Raw genomic sequence first — 18,736 nt, 5'->3', positions numbered from 1 at the left:
GCTAGGCTTAATACCTTTATAGGGAACTACATTCATCCTGACCAATCGGGCTTTATCCCACACCGTGAGTTAACGGGCAATACTAGAATGGTCCTTGATGTTATTCAATGGTCCTTGAGCCCGCCCCGGCGGGGAGGGCGGGATATAAAAATAAAATATTATTATTATTATTATTATTCAATACTGCCGGAAATTTAATATTGAGTCTTCTTTTATCTTGTCTATTGATTTTGAAAAAGCCTTTGACTCCGTTGAAGTTCCTTATCTTACAACCTTACTGCAGAAAATGAACTTTGGCCCGAATTTTCTGAAGATAATCCATTCCTTATATAAATCGCCTTCTGCTATTCTTTCTATTAATAATTTGGATTCTGAAGAATTTAATCTTTTCAGAGGGACGAGGCAAGGTTGCCCATTGTCTCCTCTGCTTTTTGCGATCGCAATAGAACCTCTTGCTAATGCTATCCGTGATACCAATATTATCGCTGGTATCCCTATTAGAAAGAAACAAATTAAAGTGTCTTTGTTTGCAGATGACCTAGTGCTTTTTGTTACAAAACCTAAGTCTTCTTTACCGGCTGTCTTTGATTTATTATCTGTATTTTCTTCTATATCAGGCCTTCGAGTAAACCCATCCAAAACCATTCTTTATCCCATCACAATTTTGGATGCTCTCCAAGACTCCATCTACTCTAATTATCACTTTAAAAAAATTGATAGATATTGGACATATTTGGGGATCAATATACCTTTGAAATTGGGAGATATTTTTAAAGTTAATCATCATTTATTGATTAAGGACATTCTTACCCTGCAAAAGAATAAAAATTCTTCATGCATTCCCTGGAATGAAAAAATTCAGATTATTAAATCTTTTATTTTCCCCAAATTTCTGTTTTTATTTCGAGCCATTCCTATTCTTATTCCTGAAGATTTATTTGTGGGTTGGCGTCGTTCGTTCTTAAGATATATTTGGAACAAGGGCTTGTCTAGAATAGGGTATGCAACTCTTATTCGTTCTAAATCCTCAGGGGGTCTGGCTCTTCCGGATCTGCATAAATTTTATGAAGCTGCCATTTTAGGTGGCCTTATTAGATACCATGATGCTGACTTAAATTCAGGTTGGAAGGCCCTAGAAGATACCTATCTAAATAACAAATCGTTTCACTCTATATTATGGGAATTTCCGAAGAATAGACCTATTATCTCCTCCAACCTTTTTCTTAAAGCTATTTTTCAGATTTGGGACAAACGTCGCCTCTCTTTAGCCCCTCCAATATCTCCACTATCTCATTTTGTGGATGTTTCTTGGTTTCAACCGGGGTTTTTTTACAAGTCTTTTCCAATTTGGAAAAAATATAACCTTTATAGGTTTGTGGATATTTTGTCCAGTGGAAAAATGCTCGACAAAAAATCTTTGGAAGAGAAAACTGGTGGGACAAAAATCCCATGGTTTGAATACTTGCAAACTAACAACTTGGTGACATCACTCTTAAAGAAATACAATTTCAATCGACCTCTTACTTTCTTTGAACACTTGCTATATTCTCCTTTTTTAAAGCGGAAGGGACTGATTTCATTTATTTATAAGGGTTTGCTAGACATTGATGCTGTTGATTTGTTATCCTATCAAGAAATTTGGCAAAGGAATAGTTCAATTAATTTTCAGGAGGATGTTTGGCAACAAATCTGGTCATCTCCTTCGTTTGTTTCAAAATCATTGAATATACAATTAAAAACTCAAAAAATTTTGTTTCGGTGGTATTTAACACCTCAGAGATTAAGCCATATGGCGATAAATCAATCCTCCAAATGTTGGAAAAATTGTGGAGAGGTGGGCACATTTATACACTGCTGGTGGTCTTGCCCGAGGGTGCAGTCGTTTTGGGCAGTAATTGTGGCGAAAATCAAGGATATCACGGGCTATAGTTTACCCTTAAGATTGGAACTCATTTTGCTTGACTGTTGGAAAGATTTTTCTATTACTTCTCTCAATAAATCCCTGATATCCCTTTTACTAGCTGCTGCTAAAATGGTGTTAGCCCAATTTTGGAAATCTCCCAATATTACTCCAGTTAAAACCTGGTATGCTAAAATCTGGGAGGTCTATGCTATGGACAAGATAGCAGATAGTTTATGCAATATAATCAATTCAAAAAGTAACGAATCTCTGATGTACAAGTGGCTTCCATTTCTTAAATTTTCTTTTGGTCCTGTAGATCAGATGCGTACATGTATACCTGGTAGATATTATGACATTATTAATTTAATGTAATTAATATATGGACAGAGTACTTATTTTTTAATTCAGCTGCCAATTATGTATGTGTGAGTGAATGTATGTATGTTTTGTTTTGTTTGTATTTTGTATATATATTTATATTTTGTTTTCTGTTGGTATGCTATACTTATACACAAAGAATGATTGCAGATACAGTCATTGATTGCTCTATTTGTATGTTTATTAAATTCAATAAAAAAGTTTTTGGACAAAAAAAAAGAAAGAAAAGAAACTGCAATCACCCGTGGCCTCAGCTTCTGCTGCCCATTCCGCTCCATCTAAACAACAGATAGAACAACTTGGCCAACCTACCCATCCGGAAAAGGCTATATCAATATCGACTAAACCTTCACACGACGTCCAACCACACCTATGGAGGCACTTGAAGATTCTGACTCTGAACACTCCGACTCTTCTCAGTCTGCAGGATCCACACCTGTATCGCCTATTTCTGACATCAATAAACTGACAGATTTTTCACCATTTGAGGGCTCCAAGGCCTATTTAGACCTGCTAACCCATATGGCTAGCACTCTAAATATCAAGCTCACTACTGATTTGCCTACAGTATCAGATGTGGTCCATGACCTAGTCCACGCTGACTTACCTGCTGGATCTTTCTTCCCAATACTTCCTGTTCACCTCGAGGGCCTCAAAGAGGCTTGTGATAAGCCTGCATCGGTTCCTCCTGCATCTAAGAGGGTCGAATCATTATATAAAATTCATGCACCGGATTCTAAATTCTTGTTCAATCATCCTGCACCCAACTCCATGATTGTCCACTCTTCATTGAAGTCCAAACAGACACGACATCCGGCTCCACCTGAGAAAGAAGGGAAAAAACTCGACACCCTAGGAAGAAAGATTTATTCCCTCACTACTGCTACCTCTAAGATTCATAATTACCTAGCATACTTTTTGGTACGCTAGTTCCTTCTCTACCTGATTCTGCACAGAAGCAAGCGTCGCCTACAAGAAATTTCCCAAGTTAGCAAACAACAGATTAACACGGTACGCCATGCTGTCGCTTGCTTGTCCAGGACCATGGCCACATCCATCGCCTTGCGTTGTCATGCTTGGCTTCGATCCTTCTCACTGCAACCAGACATTAAATTTAAAATTGAGGACCTGCCCTTTGACGGTCAAGCGCAACCCAATCGGCAGAGAGTTTGGAAACCATCCTACTATAAACGTCTCCGCTCACCAAAACAGGCTGACTACTGGAAGCACAAAGCTCCACCAACCAAACAACCTTTCCATCAACGGCCTCATGCACAGACCACGAAGAAGACAACTCCTGCTTCAAAGCAGTCCCTTTGACTTCCTAGCACTATCTCCGCTCCCACCACAACATCTGTCCAATACTACAAGACTATTTCCGTTTTACCCCATATGGGAATCTATAACTTCAGACTCCTGGGTCCTAGCGATAATCCGCAGAGGTTACAGATTTTACGCAGAGTTACGGAATTACGCAGAGTTCGATTCTCCCCTGAAGTTCCATCATTTCATATGTACCCCTCCATCTCTTCCACTTCAATCAGAGATCTGCGCCTTGCTCGACAAAGCAGCCATAGAACCAGTTCCACCACAGTTTCATCGCACAGGGTTCTATTCGCTATACTTCCTGGTACCAAAGAGAGATGGAAGATAACGTCCGATACTGGACCTTTGCAAACTCAATTGCCATGTACAGTACAAAAAATTCCTCATGATTACCCTACAGTCTATCCTTCTGTTGATCCCCAAAAATGCTTGGATGGCGTTGATAGACCTTCAAGATGCCTACTTCCATCTCACCATCAACCATCATTGCAGAAAATTCCTGAGGTTTGCCGCCAGGGATCAACACTACCAGTTTTGCTCCCTCCCCTTCGGTCTCTCGACTGCACCAAGAGTTTTCACAAAGTGCATGGTGGTGGTGGGGGCAACACTTTGCCAACAAAAAATTTCCATGTCTCCTTACATAGACGACTGGCTCATTGTGGCACAATCCAGAGAGCAACTTCAACAAGACATCTCTACCACACTGCTTTTCCTGTCCTCATTGGGCCTTCAAGTCAACTTGACAAAGTCCAATCTGATTCCAATGCAGGACATTCAATTAATAGGTGCACGCCTAGCTACGATATCCTACAAGGCTTGCCTTCCGGTAGACAGAGCCCACCGCATTCAGTCTCTGGACTCTACCATCATGTCACATCCTACCCAAACAGCATTCATTTTTCAGCGTATGCTGGGACTTATGGCTGCTATGACCTCTGTCCTGTGTTTTGCAAGACTACACATGAGGCCTCTGCAACTATGGTTTGTGCGGACTTTCCGCCCGCATCGACAACACCAGATGACTTTACTCACCATTCCACACCACATTCTCACATCCCTCAAGTGGTGGAAAACAACATCATCTTCTGGCAGGAACGCCGTTCATACGGACACTTCTGTTGGCCATTGTCACGACCGATGCTTCGAAGTGGGGTTGGGGAGCCCACTTTGGAACTCTGACCGTGCAAGGGCAGTGGACAGACTACGAGAAGTCTGTACATATCAACTCTTGGCGGTCCACAGAGCACTCGTTTCTACCATCCCTTCGCAGTCTACATGTCCAGGTCACCTCAGACAACGTGGCCACTGTATTTTATGTCAACCAACAGGGGGGCACTGCTTCCATCCACCTTTGCAGATTGGCCTTATCCTTCTGGCATTGGAGCATTGCTCACAACATATTCCTGACAGCTGTACATCTGCCAGGAATCCAAAATGTTCAAGCGGACGCGCTAAGCCAGCACCTTGTAAATGATCACGAATGGACCCTCAACCGCACCTACCTTCAGAGAGTTTTCAGGACCTTTGGGTTTCCAGCCATAGACATCTTTGCCTCTCCGGCCAATGCACAATGCCCACGCTTTTATACTCAAGGCCCTCCGTCTCCGCAATCCGTGGGAAATGCTTTTCTCCGCTCGTGGTCGGGACCACTCCACTACTTATTCCCTCCAATTCCAATGATAACCAGAACTCTTCAAAAAATCAAACTGGATTGGACCAACTGTATCCTCATAACTCCCTGGTGGCCCCGTCAGCCATGGTTCACCACCCTCCTACTCCTGTCACAAAACATGTTCCATCATTTCCCTCCAGTTTGAGACTTGATCGTCCAACAAGAAGGGAAAGTCCTGCACCACGACCCAGCTCTTCTGCCATGCCTGGAACATCAATTTCTAGATCCACCCCCCCACCCGAAGTCCAACGAGTCAGTTTCAGTTTCAGTTGCTTTATTATGGTCCATGACCAAATACACAGTACAATGCAGGCCAACAACAACCACATAAAAACTGTAAAAATCAAGATGGACCTAAATAAGTAAAACGTAAGATATTTAAAAAATAAATGTGAAAATAAAATATAGGACATTAGGATGAATAATGAGATATGACAAATATTACAGTAGTGGTGAAACATCCTCTAGCTTAATAAATATAGTACATATAATAAAAAATTTAAAATTTAAAAATTTAAAAATTATACAGCTCCAGAAGAAATATTAACTAGAATACACTGGTTAAAATTACAATCTGTTACCTCGACATTAACTCGTAAGAACCATAAAATGCTATTTGATTGCATGGGAACAAAATTTGGCAACTTTATGCATGGTCTCTGTATTTATATCAGTTTCAGTAGCATTTGTGATGGTATACAGAGTACTCAGGCATTTAAGAAAAGATAAAATACAAGCTTGGAAATATTCAAAAAACAGTCAGTTCAGGACCCCTTCTTTACATAATCCTCACGAATTCTCCTAGCTGCCGCCATAAATTTGGCACAATTAATTGTGAATTGGGGGTTAAAATCTGATAACAGCGTATTTCTGATTTTGAAATCAGAAAACCCAAGACATCCCTCCAACAAAGAATAAATGTACCTGGCTCATATGCCAGGGTATAGGCCACACCCAAACAAAACATGGTCAATCGTTTCAACTTTATCTGCACCGCAAGGACAAACCCACTCAGCCATAGGCACCTTTCCAAAGCGGCCCTCAACGACTGCTGAAGGAAAGATATTACAATGGGCCATAGAAAAGGCCCTTCTGTGGAATGGTATTGTTAGAGTTGAGAGATAGGGGGCTGGAGCTAACACATAGCTCCTTTGAGGGGGAGCTAGATAATCCGGAACCTTGGCAATATAATTCTGTCTCTTGATGTCTTGTAGTCTCTGTTTGACTATGGCCCTGGCTTGATCCAGGGCCATTATCTGGAGAGATTCAGGTGAAAAGCCAAGCGTAGACAATTTCTGATGGATGGCTCTAACCCAAGAGGAACAATAGCTATCCTTTAAAATCAACGATGTGATATTCGTGGGGCAATGGCTGAGATTAAGCCAAGTGGTGATTGAAAGTAGGCTCACCCTAGCCTCTATCCTTAGCAAGCCAGTTTCCAAGCGTAGTACTGCATTGGAAACGCAGGTTGGAAAGTGGAAAATGGCTCTCAAGAATTTGGACTGAATTTTCTCAAGGGGATCAAAACTTGGTAAGGATGGACCCAACATAGTTCCATAGGTGAGTTGGGGTATTGTTTTGGCCAAGTAAAGTTTTAATGCAACTGGTATAAAATGCCCCCCTTTCGTGAGAAAAAACCTAATGGTGGCCTGGGTCGATTTGTGACCAGAATTGGCAGCATATTCGTGGTGAGCCTTCTTTGACCCTGAGGACTGAATCATGACCCCCAAATATTTGTAAATTGTTACCTGTTGTAGACTATGGCCATTTATATTCCATCTCCTTAGCCTGGGTTTTGGGCCAAAAGCCATTACTTTTGTTTTCTGATAATTAATCTCTAAGAGGTTATGATCACAATAAAGATCAAATTGAGCTAATGCCCTTCTAAGGCCTACTGGTGTTCTAGACAGCAAGATTGTGTCATCTGCAAAGAGTAAGGCTACCAGTTGCCTGTCTGCCAGGGAGGGGGGATGAGTATCGACTAGATGGAGGTTGCTGATCATATCATTAATAAAGATGGCAAAAAGGGAAGGGGCCAGCACGCAGCCTTGCTTGACTCCTTTTAAAGGGTCAGTAAGGAGACCATGCTTATTGCACCTGACCCTAATAGATGTGTTGGTATATAATGCCTGGATCAGGAATAAAAGTCTCGTGTCAGTTGAGGTGGCACTTAACTTCTCCCATAATTTCCCTCTGGGAATGGAGTCAAAAGCAGATTTTAAGTCAATAAAGGCTGCATAAAGAGAAACCGTTCTGCTGGTTGCGTATTTTTCTATCAAATGTGATAGAATCAAATTATGTCCCAATGTGGATCGTCCTTCCCTAAAACCAGCCTGCTCATCTACCAAATACCTTTCTTGAATCAGCCAGCACTGCAATTTCTCTAGAAGATGGCTAGCGTATAGTTTGCCCAGAATACTCAAGAGGCTGATTGGCCTATAATTGGCTGGATTATCCTTCTGCCAGGACTTAAAAAAAGGAATGATGATAGCCTCTCTCCAGGCCTCAGGTAAATCCCCTGTCAAATCTATATATGTAAACAATGGGGCCAAGAGAGAGGACCACCAGTCTATATTATCTTTCAATAGATCTGGGGGAATAAAATCAGGGCCTGGAGTTTTGCCTCTCTTGAGTTTACTGATCAAAGATCTAACTTCTCCAGCCGTCACTGGAGGCCAAGGTGGCAGGTCTGAAAGGGCCTCATGAATCTGAGGAACTGCAGAATGGTGGGGATCAGAGTACAGCAGTTGAAAAAATGATTCCCAATTCTTGGGGTTGACAAATGAGTCAATGGGGGAGATGTCTCTGCAGGAGTGGCTCGAGATCAATTTCCAAAACCCTGTCAAGATCTTCTCCTTGGATGACTGTATAATGCTATTCCACAGCACTTTCATGGCCTCACGCTTCTTTGCTCCAATCAGAGTCCAACGAGTCCTCTTCAATGCCAGAAAGCCGTCCACTAGGAAATCCTACTCACAAAAGTGGAAGCGTTTCTCAACATACCCTGCACAACACAACTTCCTCCCTGAGTTGTCCTCTGTAGCCCAAATTCTGTCGTACACCTTGCTTCTATCAGACTTCGGTCTTGGCTACTCCTCCCTGCAGGTTCACTTGGCTGCTATTTCAGCTCTTCATCCACACATTGAAGGACACACTGTCTTCTCTCATTCCGTGACAAAAGCCTTCCTAAAGGGCATTCTGCATCTTCACCCTCAAATTTGTCAACTTCAACCGACGTGGAGCCTCTCTCTTGTCCTGAGCCAGTTGATGAAACCTCCCTTTGAACCGATGGCATCCATTCCACTGCATCTCTTGTCCTGGAAGATGTTTTTACTGGTGGCACTTACATCCGGCAGGAGAGCTAGTGACATTTGTGCCTTCCGGACAGACCCCCCATACACTGTTTTTCATGACAGAGTGGTGCTACGTCTGGACCCTACTTTCCTCCCAAAGGTGGTTTCAACTTACCACTTAGGGAAATTGACTACACTTCCTTCCTTCTTTCAGAACAGTGATGTCGGACAAAAAACTCTACATAATCTCGACGTACGTAGAGCCCTCGCATTCTACATTGATAGGACATGTCCCTTCCGGAAAGACTCTAGACTTTTTGTAGCCTATGGGACACATAAGCAGGGCTACAAGATATCAACTCAGAGATTTTTGAAGTGGGTTGTGTCTGCAATTGCCTTATGTTACCAGCTGGCTAAACAACCCTTACCCGAACATTTGCGAGCTCATTCCACTCAAGCCGTTTCCACATCATCAGCCTTCTGCAGAGGCGTACCTATGGAGGACATCTGTGCCACTGCAGTCTGCACAGCATGATGTATCCTTCGGGCAGGCTGTACTTCGCTCCATTTTTGACTGACGCCTTCAGCTCCATGCCCTGTAAGTACAGTATTTCATGTCATTTATATGCATGTTTGAACAGGTGTTCTTTCATCCCTGAACCAACACCCACCAACCGTGCACTCCAGCTTACCAGTCACCCATGTGTGGGACTGCACAGATACCTCGATGAAGATAAACAGGTTGCTTTCCTGTAACTGATGATCTTCGAGTGGTCATCTGTGCAGTCACACACGCCTGCCCAGCCTTCCCCGCTGCTGGTTTATTCTTCTCTCTAATATAAATTCTTCTCTATACAGCAGCTAGAAGAAACTGGGTGGGTGGAGCACCTTCCCCTCGTTCCAGGCATGCACAGTGGATGCCTGCTCCCCAGATCGAGAGGGAATGCGTGCCAAAATAAAACGCCTAGGCTAGCTTTGAATTCTCCGAGGTCGGGTTCGTTTCCAGGCGGAAAACCCATGTGTGTGACTGCACAGATGACCACTCGAAGATCATCAGTTACAGGTAAGCAACCTGTTTATTTTCATTCCCTGACATCACATATGTCTGTATAATGGGCTGGGGAATCCTAACCCAATTTGTGGCAGGTGTAATCTAGTTTGGTCCCCAGATATAAACAGAAGTAATAATGTGACTGTCTAATAATGGTACCAGTCTCCCCATGGATGAAACCCCAAAAGGTTACATCAGGGCTGCCCTTCAGACTTCTAAAGCAAGGAATTTAACCTTCAGTTGTCTAATTCTAATAAATTATATCCTTCCTTTATTTTCCTTATATGGCAGCTTTTTCTGCTTTTCACCAAGCAGTGATCTGGTAAAGTTTATATGGAACACATGGCAATGTTTCTGTTCAAACAATCTTCCATGAATTATGTGCTGTGAACCAATTTGTCCTTTTCTTGGCAGCCTAACAAGCTACTGTTGTTCTGGCAGAGATTCTGTTCTCTTTGGTCTGAAAATTGATCTGTTTTCCCTTCTATAGTCCGCCACGCAGTTTCCCATACTGCATCTGCAGTTACCTCCTCTACAGTCAAGGCTTTTTTTTTCTGGAAAAAAGAGGTGCCAGAACTCTCAAGAGGGAAATGAAGGAGAAGCACGTGGGTGCCCGTCATGAACTTTTAATTATTATTTTTTTAGAATTTTGTTTCCACAAAGATATTTCAGAACTCCATTTTGCTGCATTCCCCCAGAAAAAAAACCTTATCAAGAGCATAAATGAGTAACATGGAAGTTTTTGAGGTGCTGATACTGGTTTGGTGCCATCCTTCTGTAAGATAACAATGTGCTCAGAGCAATAATTGCTGCCACACTTAAAAAATTCCATTTAGCTGTGCCTTAACATGATGCTGACTTATGATCTTTAACAGCAAAATGAATTTTGTGATTACATTCATGACAGAAAAGCATTGACTGTTTGCAAAGGAAAATCTCTGACTTTATATGGGCCGGAAAGAAACCAAGAATAAAGGTGAAGATTTTAACAGATGCTAAAGAGAGAGGAGGTTTTCAACTTCCTGATCTAAGATTGTATCATGATGCAGTTTGTTTGACATGGATTAAAGATTGGATAATGCTGTTAGATAAAAAACCTTTATGGTTAGAAGCTCACGGAAATAAATTCGGCTGGCACGCGTATATGTATTATGGGAAGAATAAAATGGATGGTCTTTTCTCTCACCACTATGTTAGAAACACTTTACTAAGTACTTGGATAAAATATAAGAAATATGGGGATGAGAGAAAACCGCTGTGGATAGTGCCAGCAGAAGTAATAAAAATAACAGCTGAATCCAACAATAAAAGAGAAATGTCATATAACCAACTGCTCAAGATTCGAGGAGATAAAATTGAATTAAAATCTTCGGAAGAGCTAGACAATAAATATGATTGGTTTCAAATGCAACAAATTAAAAGCTTGTTGGAAAATGATATAAAATTGGAAGGAATTAGACGAGAACAAACAGAATTGGAAAGGGTCCTGCTTGGTGATAATGAAAAATTGATATCAAAAGTATATAAGTTATTATTGAAATGGTCTACAGAAGAAGAAGTAGTAAAATCTCAAATGGTCAAATGGGCAATCAATGTGAATAGAGAAATACAAATGGATGCATGGGAATACCTTTGGAAGAACTCAATGAAGATATCAACTTGTCAGAGCATAAAAGAAAATTGTTTTAAGATGATGTACAGGTGGTATATGACCCCGAAAAAATTGGCTAAGATGAGCAAGAAAATGTCGGATAGATGTTGGAAGTGTAAAAAACATGAAGGTTCTTTCTTCCATATGTGGTGGACATGTGAAAAAGCGAAAGAGTATTGGAAGATGATACAACAAGAAATCTCCAAAATATTGGGTTACGACTTTAAGAAAATTGCAGAGACATTTTTGCTCGGATTACAATTAGAAAAATATCCAAAGGAAGATAGGATTCTAATTTGGTACCTGCTATCAGCTGCTAGGACATTGTATGCGCAGCTTTGGAAGCAAGAAAAAATACCGGATAAATGGGATTGGACTATGAAAGTTCTATCGTGGAGTGAAATGGATAAATTAACTAGAACATTAAGAGACTATGATTTGGAGATATTTAAAAAAGAATGGAGGAAGTTTAAAGAATACATAGAGAAAGAGTCGAATGTAAGAAGACATTGGACAATTTTTTAGTAATAATGGGGGGGGGAAACGAAGAAGCAAGAAGGGGGGGAAATATTTATATAACGAATTTTGATTAGTCAGATGTATCTTTAGTATTGAATTAGAATCTATAACCTCGGGGAAGTCTATATTGGAGGGAGGGGGGATTGAAAAGTCATATGGGTTAGTATTGAAGCAACGAAGGGAAATTAAGTTCTGTAACCATATGCTATCAATAAATTGGTTAAAACATAGAAAAGCATTGACTGTTCTAGGTATTTTATTCTAAAAACAATTAGCTAGATGAATCCTGCCACTACCTGTAGACAGTTTGTTCAATAGAGTTCCAGCTCTTTGTGAGGGATTCTTTCATAATCTGCAGTATAAACTCATACCCAGAATTAAGCTTTGTTGGTCTTAAAGGTACCACTGGACTCAAACTTTGTTCTGCTGCTTCAGACCAACACAGCTACTCACCTAAATTTAAACACAGGATAAATTGGACCTTTTGATAAGTGATGTAAACTGACAAGAAGTACACTTATCCCTACTCATATGCTGTCCATGTGAGCCAAAATGAAGTGGACTAGGATCTGGGCACTGAGCAGCTCCTATTAATGTAATGCCAAAAAAAAAAAAAGGAATGCAAAGCCATAAAAAGTTTTCCACATTTTGAAGAGAGGGGTGGCATACATTACAAGGGCCTAAGAGGTCCAGATGGGCCAGCTGTTTGCAAGCCCATTACCATAAATGGGCTATTTATGGCATTTTAGAAGTAAAATTTAAAAAGTTGTTTTTTGTATATGGGATCTCGAAGTGGGGGACCCATGTTACAAATTTGTACCAGACCTGAAGAAATGAAGCTTAGGTATTATCTGAAAAATAATTTGAGGCAAAGTACCGTATTTTTTGCACCATAAGACTCACTTTCCCCCCCCAAAAAAGTGGAGGGAAAAGTGTGTGCGTCTTAAGGAGCGAATACTGCAAAAAATTCACACAAATGCCTCTAAATTCACACAAACAGCTCTAAAAACTAGGTGCGTCTTATGCTCAGGTGCGTCTTATGGAGCGAAAAATACGGTATATCTTTCTACCAAAGAGTTAAAGACGTCCATGATTCTTCCCTCCTCTATTTTATCCCCACATTGACTCTGTGAGGTTGGCTAGACTGAGAGGAAAGAGAGACTAGTCAAAGGTCATCCAGTAAGCTTCATGGCAGAGTGGGAATTTGAACCCAGGTATCATCAACCCTACTCTGATCACTTAATCACAACAAAATGTCAGTTCTTAGAATGAAATTCCTGATACCTGACAGCATACCGAGACTACTAGGGAACTGAAAATCTATTTCACCTGCTATTAAATTGTATGTTTTTTGTCTATCTCAGGACATTCATTTACTCATTACTTACAAGAGGCAGACCTTTCCCGTTGCACACACTGCTTTCCGGCATGCTGTTCTGTGTCTATAATGGCTTCCTTCAAGGTTACTACATGGTTTACTGCGCTGAATATCCAGATGACTGGTGCAACGACATAAGGTTTACATCAGGTAATCACAGTTTCTGGGTGGCAAACATCTGGCTGTCCAGTTGCATGAGCTCCATCAAAATTGTCTCAGGGCCTTAATGTGAAATCCTGGGGCACATGATACTAGTTTAAATCCCAGAGTGGAAAACAATGGCTTGATCAACAAAAGCAAAAGGAGAACACTTTGTAAGGGATGTGTTTCTTTTGTTGAGATGCAGTTGAATTGATTGTGTGCTAAAAATTTTTTAGAGAGCACTTTAAGCACATTTGTATATGCTTTAATGAAGCTCTGGTGCCGTTGGAATGAATCAGTTTATTCTGGTAGTTATGAGCAGGCCTCATTTTGGGAGCAGAGCTCTGGAACCTCTAAATTTTACTGTGTTTTTTCTTTCTCAACTCCCCCCCCCCCAAAAAAAAATACTTGCTCCTGGGCTCCATTGTTCAAACCCCCTGTGAGAATTTTGCTGAACTCTTAAGATTTGACAAACTTTCTAATATTTTCCCCCACAAAAAAAGGAAAATAACCAAAACATATAAAGCAGACAGATGGAAATCTTCACCATGCCACTGTGGCCACATAGGAGAAAGTAATTTTAAAAGTATGATGGGAGTAAGATTTTAGTATGACTATTATAATTCAAGAAACATTTTAAGGTAGATGTTGAGCTGATATAATTTAGTACACCTTCTGGTGATGTCAGGGATTTGTAGCATATGCAAATGAGTTCTGCTAATGAGCTCTGGCATCTCTTTTTCTATGAAATGACCCCTGGATGAGCAACAGTCAAGAAGACTTATACTTTTAGTTTAATAGCAAAAATAATTATATTAACAATTCCATGTTTCAGTACATATTTAGACTGTTCATTTTGTTCATGCTTACTTGTAGTTTACTCTGCTAAATTTCCTTGTCCTCCAATGAATCTTAGTCCACGTGCAAAGACATGTCTTCTAAAAGGAGCAGATGCGGGTTTTGAGGCTTCATGTTTTAAATACAGTGTCCAGATTGAAAGTCCCCTTCCACTTTTGTTATTTCCCCCCAGTGCTCAGAATCTTCTTCCAGTCCAGTGCTTGGATAGTTTATAATTCTTAAGTTGGTCCACCCCCTCCACACACACACACACACACTGTTTAAAGTGTGGACAGGAGAGATAAGGAAGGAGAGACTTCATGACTAAAACAAGGGCCAGCCCATCAGTGCTGGATCTGAAAAGTGTCGGGAAGATGCTTTAAGAGCAGCAAGAAGGCATGTATGTCAGCAGGGCGCAAAGTCAGTTTCTGCTCTCCAAACTACAGCAGATTTCCCTGCCTGAGCAGTTGACCATGCAGAAAGGTTATTTGTGTGTCAGATAGGCTATGAATGTGCTTCCACAGTGAGTCATCACTGAAATTATGTACGTCCATATGTACTCTTTCCAGACCGTCTCAGTCTACCATACATCTGATACAAAGTAGGCTGATGCCTACTAGTACTCATGCAGCAATAAATCAGTTTCTCCATACTGCAGTGTTTTAGATCTGCAAGCTTAGTTAGGAGGATGCATAAGTTGAGGACAGATAAGCAACTTTATTTAGGGAAAGCTCCCAGTGGCACTGCCATGAATGGCCACTGGCAGCCAGGAGAAAACAGAGCCAGGTTGTGGTACCTCTGCCAGCACCTCAGGGATGTCTTGGCTCATATGGTAACAAGGATCAGTGCCAGATCTTTAGCTGCATCCTGATGGCCATGCAGAGATGGGGTGGCAACAAGTCAATGCACATTGTTGGTGCTGCTGGGGGCAAGGCCTTCAGTGCTGACTTCTTACACCAAATAGACTTTCTCAGTGTGGCTTGCTCCTGGGCTATTTTGACTTCCTAGTGTGCCTCTGCATATGTTTGATAACCTTCAGGCAGGAAAAACTACGGAATGTACTAGTCTGTTCTTGTAAAAAAAGCTAAATTGTTCAGTGCTCACGCAATGACTTTCAAGCACAAAAGGGACAGGCAATGCCTGTGGTAATTAATCATGGAACACTTCCAGTGTTTGTCAGGATAAATGCTTAGTATTATCGCTCGTACCCCACTTCTTTGAACAGTGAGAAGTTTCAGAGATAGGCACTTACCTGGATTGGTTCTCTTTGGAGACGAGACTAGCCCTGAACACTCATGGTGTTTTTGTAGCATTAGCTTAATTTACAAGCAGAGCACGGGTAAAGGCACACAAGCACTCTTACTGGCAGATCTGCTCCCCTACATCAAAGAGCTCCTGTACCTCCTCCGGGGAGTTTCAACCAATTCTCATCAGGGGAGTTGCTTCCAGAATCTAACATATCTTTTTTCTACACAGACACCCATCTATTCCTTCCCTTCACTGAGGAGTCACCTCCTCCAGTTCCTGGTGGCTGTTCTCCTGACACTTAAGGCCCACTGAAAGGATATCAACAGCAATTAAGGCACATTACCATTCCTTTTGTCATGTAGGATATGCTGAGCCATAGTGAGTAGAGGCCATGACCCTAACAGTATAATGCAGGGGTGTCAAACTCATTTGTTATGAGGGCCGAATCTGACATAAATGAGACCTTGCCGGGCCGAGCCAGGCTATGTCGGGCCTGGCCATGTGTTTACCTATTTAAGATTAGGTAGCAGATATATAAACTTTTTAAAGAATACAGACAAACATTACTAAAGATTTTTTTAAAACAACCTTAAAACATGCTTAAAACGTTAGCACTTGGTCTTAAAGGTGCTTTCTTTTTGTTTCTCCTATGGGATCCAGGGAATTGAGCAAAGGAAGCTCTGGCTCTTTCATTCCCCAGGGACCAGGAGGGGGAGGAGCCTCAACCAATGGAGAAAATCAACATTTTGCTCTGTAGCTCCTGTGTGATTGAGCAAGCCTTGCAAAGCAAGCTGAGATGCAGAAGTAAGCAACAGAGAGGGAGAAGGAAGCAGACAAGAACCAGTTGCTCAAGGGCCTGACTAAAGATGAGGCTAAATTGAGGCTATCATACTTTGGTCACATTATGAGAAAGGAGTAACTGGAAAGGACAATAATGCTAGGAAAAGTTGAAGGCAGCAGGAAAATAGGAAGACCCAAAATGAAATTAATTGACCCAATCAAGGAAGTTACGCCTCTCAATTTGCAAGAGCTGAGTAGGGCTGTTTACAATAGGATATTTTGGAAGTCATTAATTTATAGGGTCGCCATAAAACATAAGTGACTGATGGCACTTAATACACACACACATGCTGGACAGAGCTATCCAGGGAAAAGGATGAGTGTGTTCCACTCCCTGTAACATTAATCAAAGAAAGCATGCAAGCATTAGGGTGTATTCTGGATGACTCTAGTGAGGCCTGATTCATGTGTAATTATGCATTTAAGAAGCCATAGGCATTTAGTTAATGTTCCTATATCAGATAATTTATCTCTGGCAAGAAGTATACCTCAATAATGGTTTTGGGGTCATTTGGGTATATAGTATACATTAGAGAATTTTTGCTTCCATTTTATCTTTTTTATTACAATGTAGTTGTTTGCATCTTAAAATTCATTAACATAAAAGAATATAATACTATACAGTGATTCTATATAGATAATTAAAAGAGATCAATTACTCAAGTCCATTAAAATGTCTTGCCCAAAATAAACAGGTCACAAGCAAGGAGCCTCACCTAAGATGATGCTATTAATCAACTCCAACTCCCACATCTGTAGGTTTTCAAAATCATCTTCCAACAATAGCCAACTGTCTCAATTTAACAAGGAGACACATTCCTGTCTAATGGTCTTAAAACTTCAAACACAATACAAAGTCCTCTATGCTCAGTGTCTTCTTGAAATATATATGTGATGTGTTATTTCATTCCTCCCACTTTTTTCATAAAAAGGAATATGAAAAATAGTGAGTTCAAGTTTCTCATACATACAACTATCTATTGGCCATCTCTAAGTTATTATCTTCACTTCTGTATTCAGTTGGACATCACTGTCATTCTCAGATGCATGTGAGTCTCAACATATATTATGTGTATTAACAGTAATTATCCTTTTACTAATTTACTAAAAAAAGGTAAAGGTAGTCGTGCAAGCACCAGTCGTTTCGGACTCTGGGGTGACGTTGCTTTCACGACGTTTTCAAGGGGTGGTTTGCCACTGCCTTCCCCAGTCACCTACACTTTCCCCCCCAGCAAGCTGGGTACCCATTTTACCGACCTCGGAAGGATGGAAGGCTGAGTCAACCTTGAGCCAGCTACCTGAACCCAGCTTCCGCCAGGATCAAACTCAGGTCATGAGTGGAGCTTAGGACTGCAGTACTGCAGCTTTACCACTCTGCGCCACAGGGCTCTTCAATTTACTAGAGGCCATATTAGTCTCTTACTCCTTTGTTCCTTGTCCCTCTGAAAGAATGTACTATTCTGGGTCTCTGGTATCCCTGTTTGGCATGTTTAGCTGAGAGACCAGGAAAGCCCTTATCCTGGCCTGCAGAAACACCCCCTACGATTTTTCTGTTTAAGATAGGCAAATGATTCCCTAAATTTCTGCCAACATGCAAGATAGATCTGCTCTAACTTCTTTATAAGGAGGGGTGTGCACTACCATTCCCTCTTCACTTTAAGCCCTCATGAAGGATAACTTTGCTTGTTGCAATTAAACCAGGAAAAGAAAAAAGTGTTACACTTTTTTTTTGTATGTTTGATTATTTAGACTGTTTGTACATTGGTCTCATAGATGGGAGACTCCCAGGATAAGTTTTTTTGTGTGTGTGCTTCCAGTGTAACTTCTCATTTTCTTCCCTTAGGTATCTTGTTGTTTTTGTTTGGAATGGGTATCAATATTCACAGTGATTTCCTGCTACGACAGCTAAGAAAACCTGGGGAGCTCACTTACAAGATTCCACAAGGTGTGTCTTTCTCCCAGTTTCCCAGAAATATATGATTTCTTAATCTTACTGTGGGAGCCTGCCTCTTTGTTTGAAAAGCATTTAGTAAACAGAGTAAAGGATCATGGTGAGAAATTGGCGGTTGATAAAAGCACAAAAGAAACGTCGACTGAGGGGTGACATGATAGAGGTCAACAAGATTATGCATGGGATAGAGAAAGTAGAGAAAGAAGTAGTTTTCTCCCTTTCTCATAATACAAGAACTTGTGGACATTCAATGAAATCGCTGAGCAGTTGGGTTAGAACTGATAAAAGGAAGTACTTCACTCAAAGGGTGATTAACACATGGAATTCATTGCCACAGGAGGTGGTAGCTGCTGCAAGCATAGACAGTTTCAAGAGGAGATTGGATAAACATATGGAGCAGAGGTCCATCAGTGGCTATTAGCCACAGCATATTGTTGGAATTTTCTGTCTGGGGCAGTGATGTTCTGTATTCTTGGTGGTTGGTGGGGGGGGAGTGCAGTGGGCGGGCTTCTAGTGTCCTGGCCCCACTGATGGACCTCCTGATGGCA

The 18,736-nt window shown here is 41.1% G+C and overlaps 1 protein-coding gene across 1 annotated transcript in view; it reads left to right on the top strand.

Annotated features, from left to right (window-relative positions):
- The window catches only part of SRD5A2 (steroid 5 alpha-reductase 2), a 90,311-nt gene that overhangs the window by 63,611 nt on the left and 7,964 nt on the right, over window positions 1-18,736 (top strand). Inside the window, exons 2-3 of the mRNA XM_060244012.1 lie at window positions 13,158-13,321; window positions 18,081-18,182. Coding sequence (XP_060099995.1) covers window positions 13,158-13,321; window positions 18,081-18,182 — 266 coding nt within the window. The remainder of the gene's footprint in view (window positions 1-13,157; window positions 13,322-18,080; window positions 18,183-18,736) is intronic.

This window comes from Heteronotia binoei, chromosome 1, assembly GCF_032191835.1.
Source record: "Heteronotia binoei isolate CCM8104 ecotype False Entrance Well chromosome 1, APGP_CSIRO_Hbin_v1, whole genome shotgun sequence".
NCBI lineage: Eukaryota > Metazoa > Chordata > Lepidosauria > Squamata > Gekkonidae > Heteronotia > Heteronotia binoei.
Note: the sequence above shows the minus strand (reverse complement) of the source record. Positions and strands in the feature narration are given on the sequence as shown.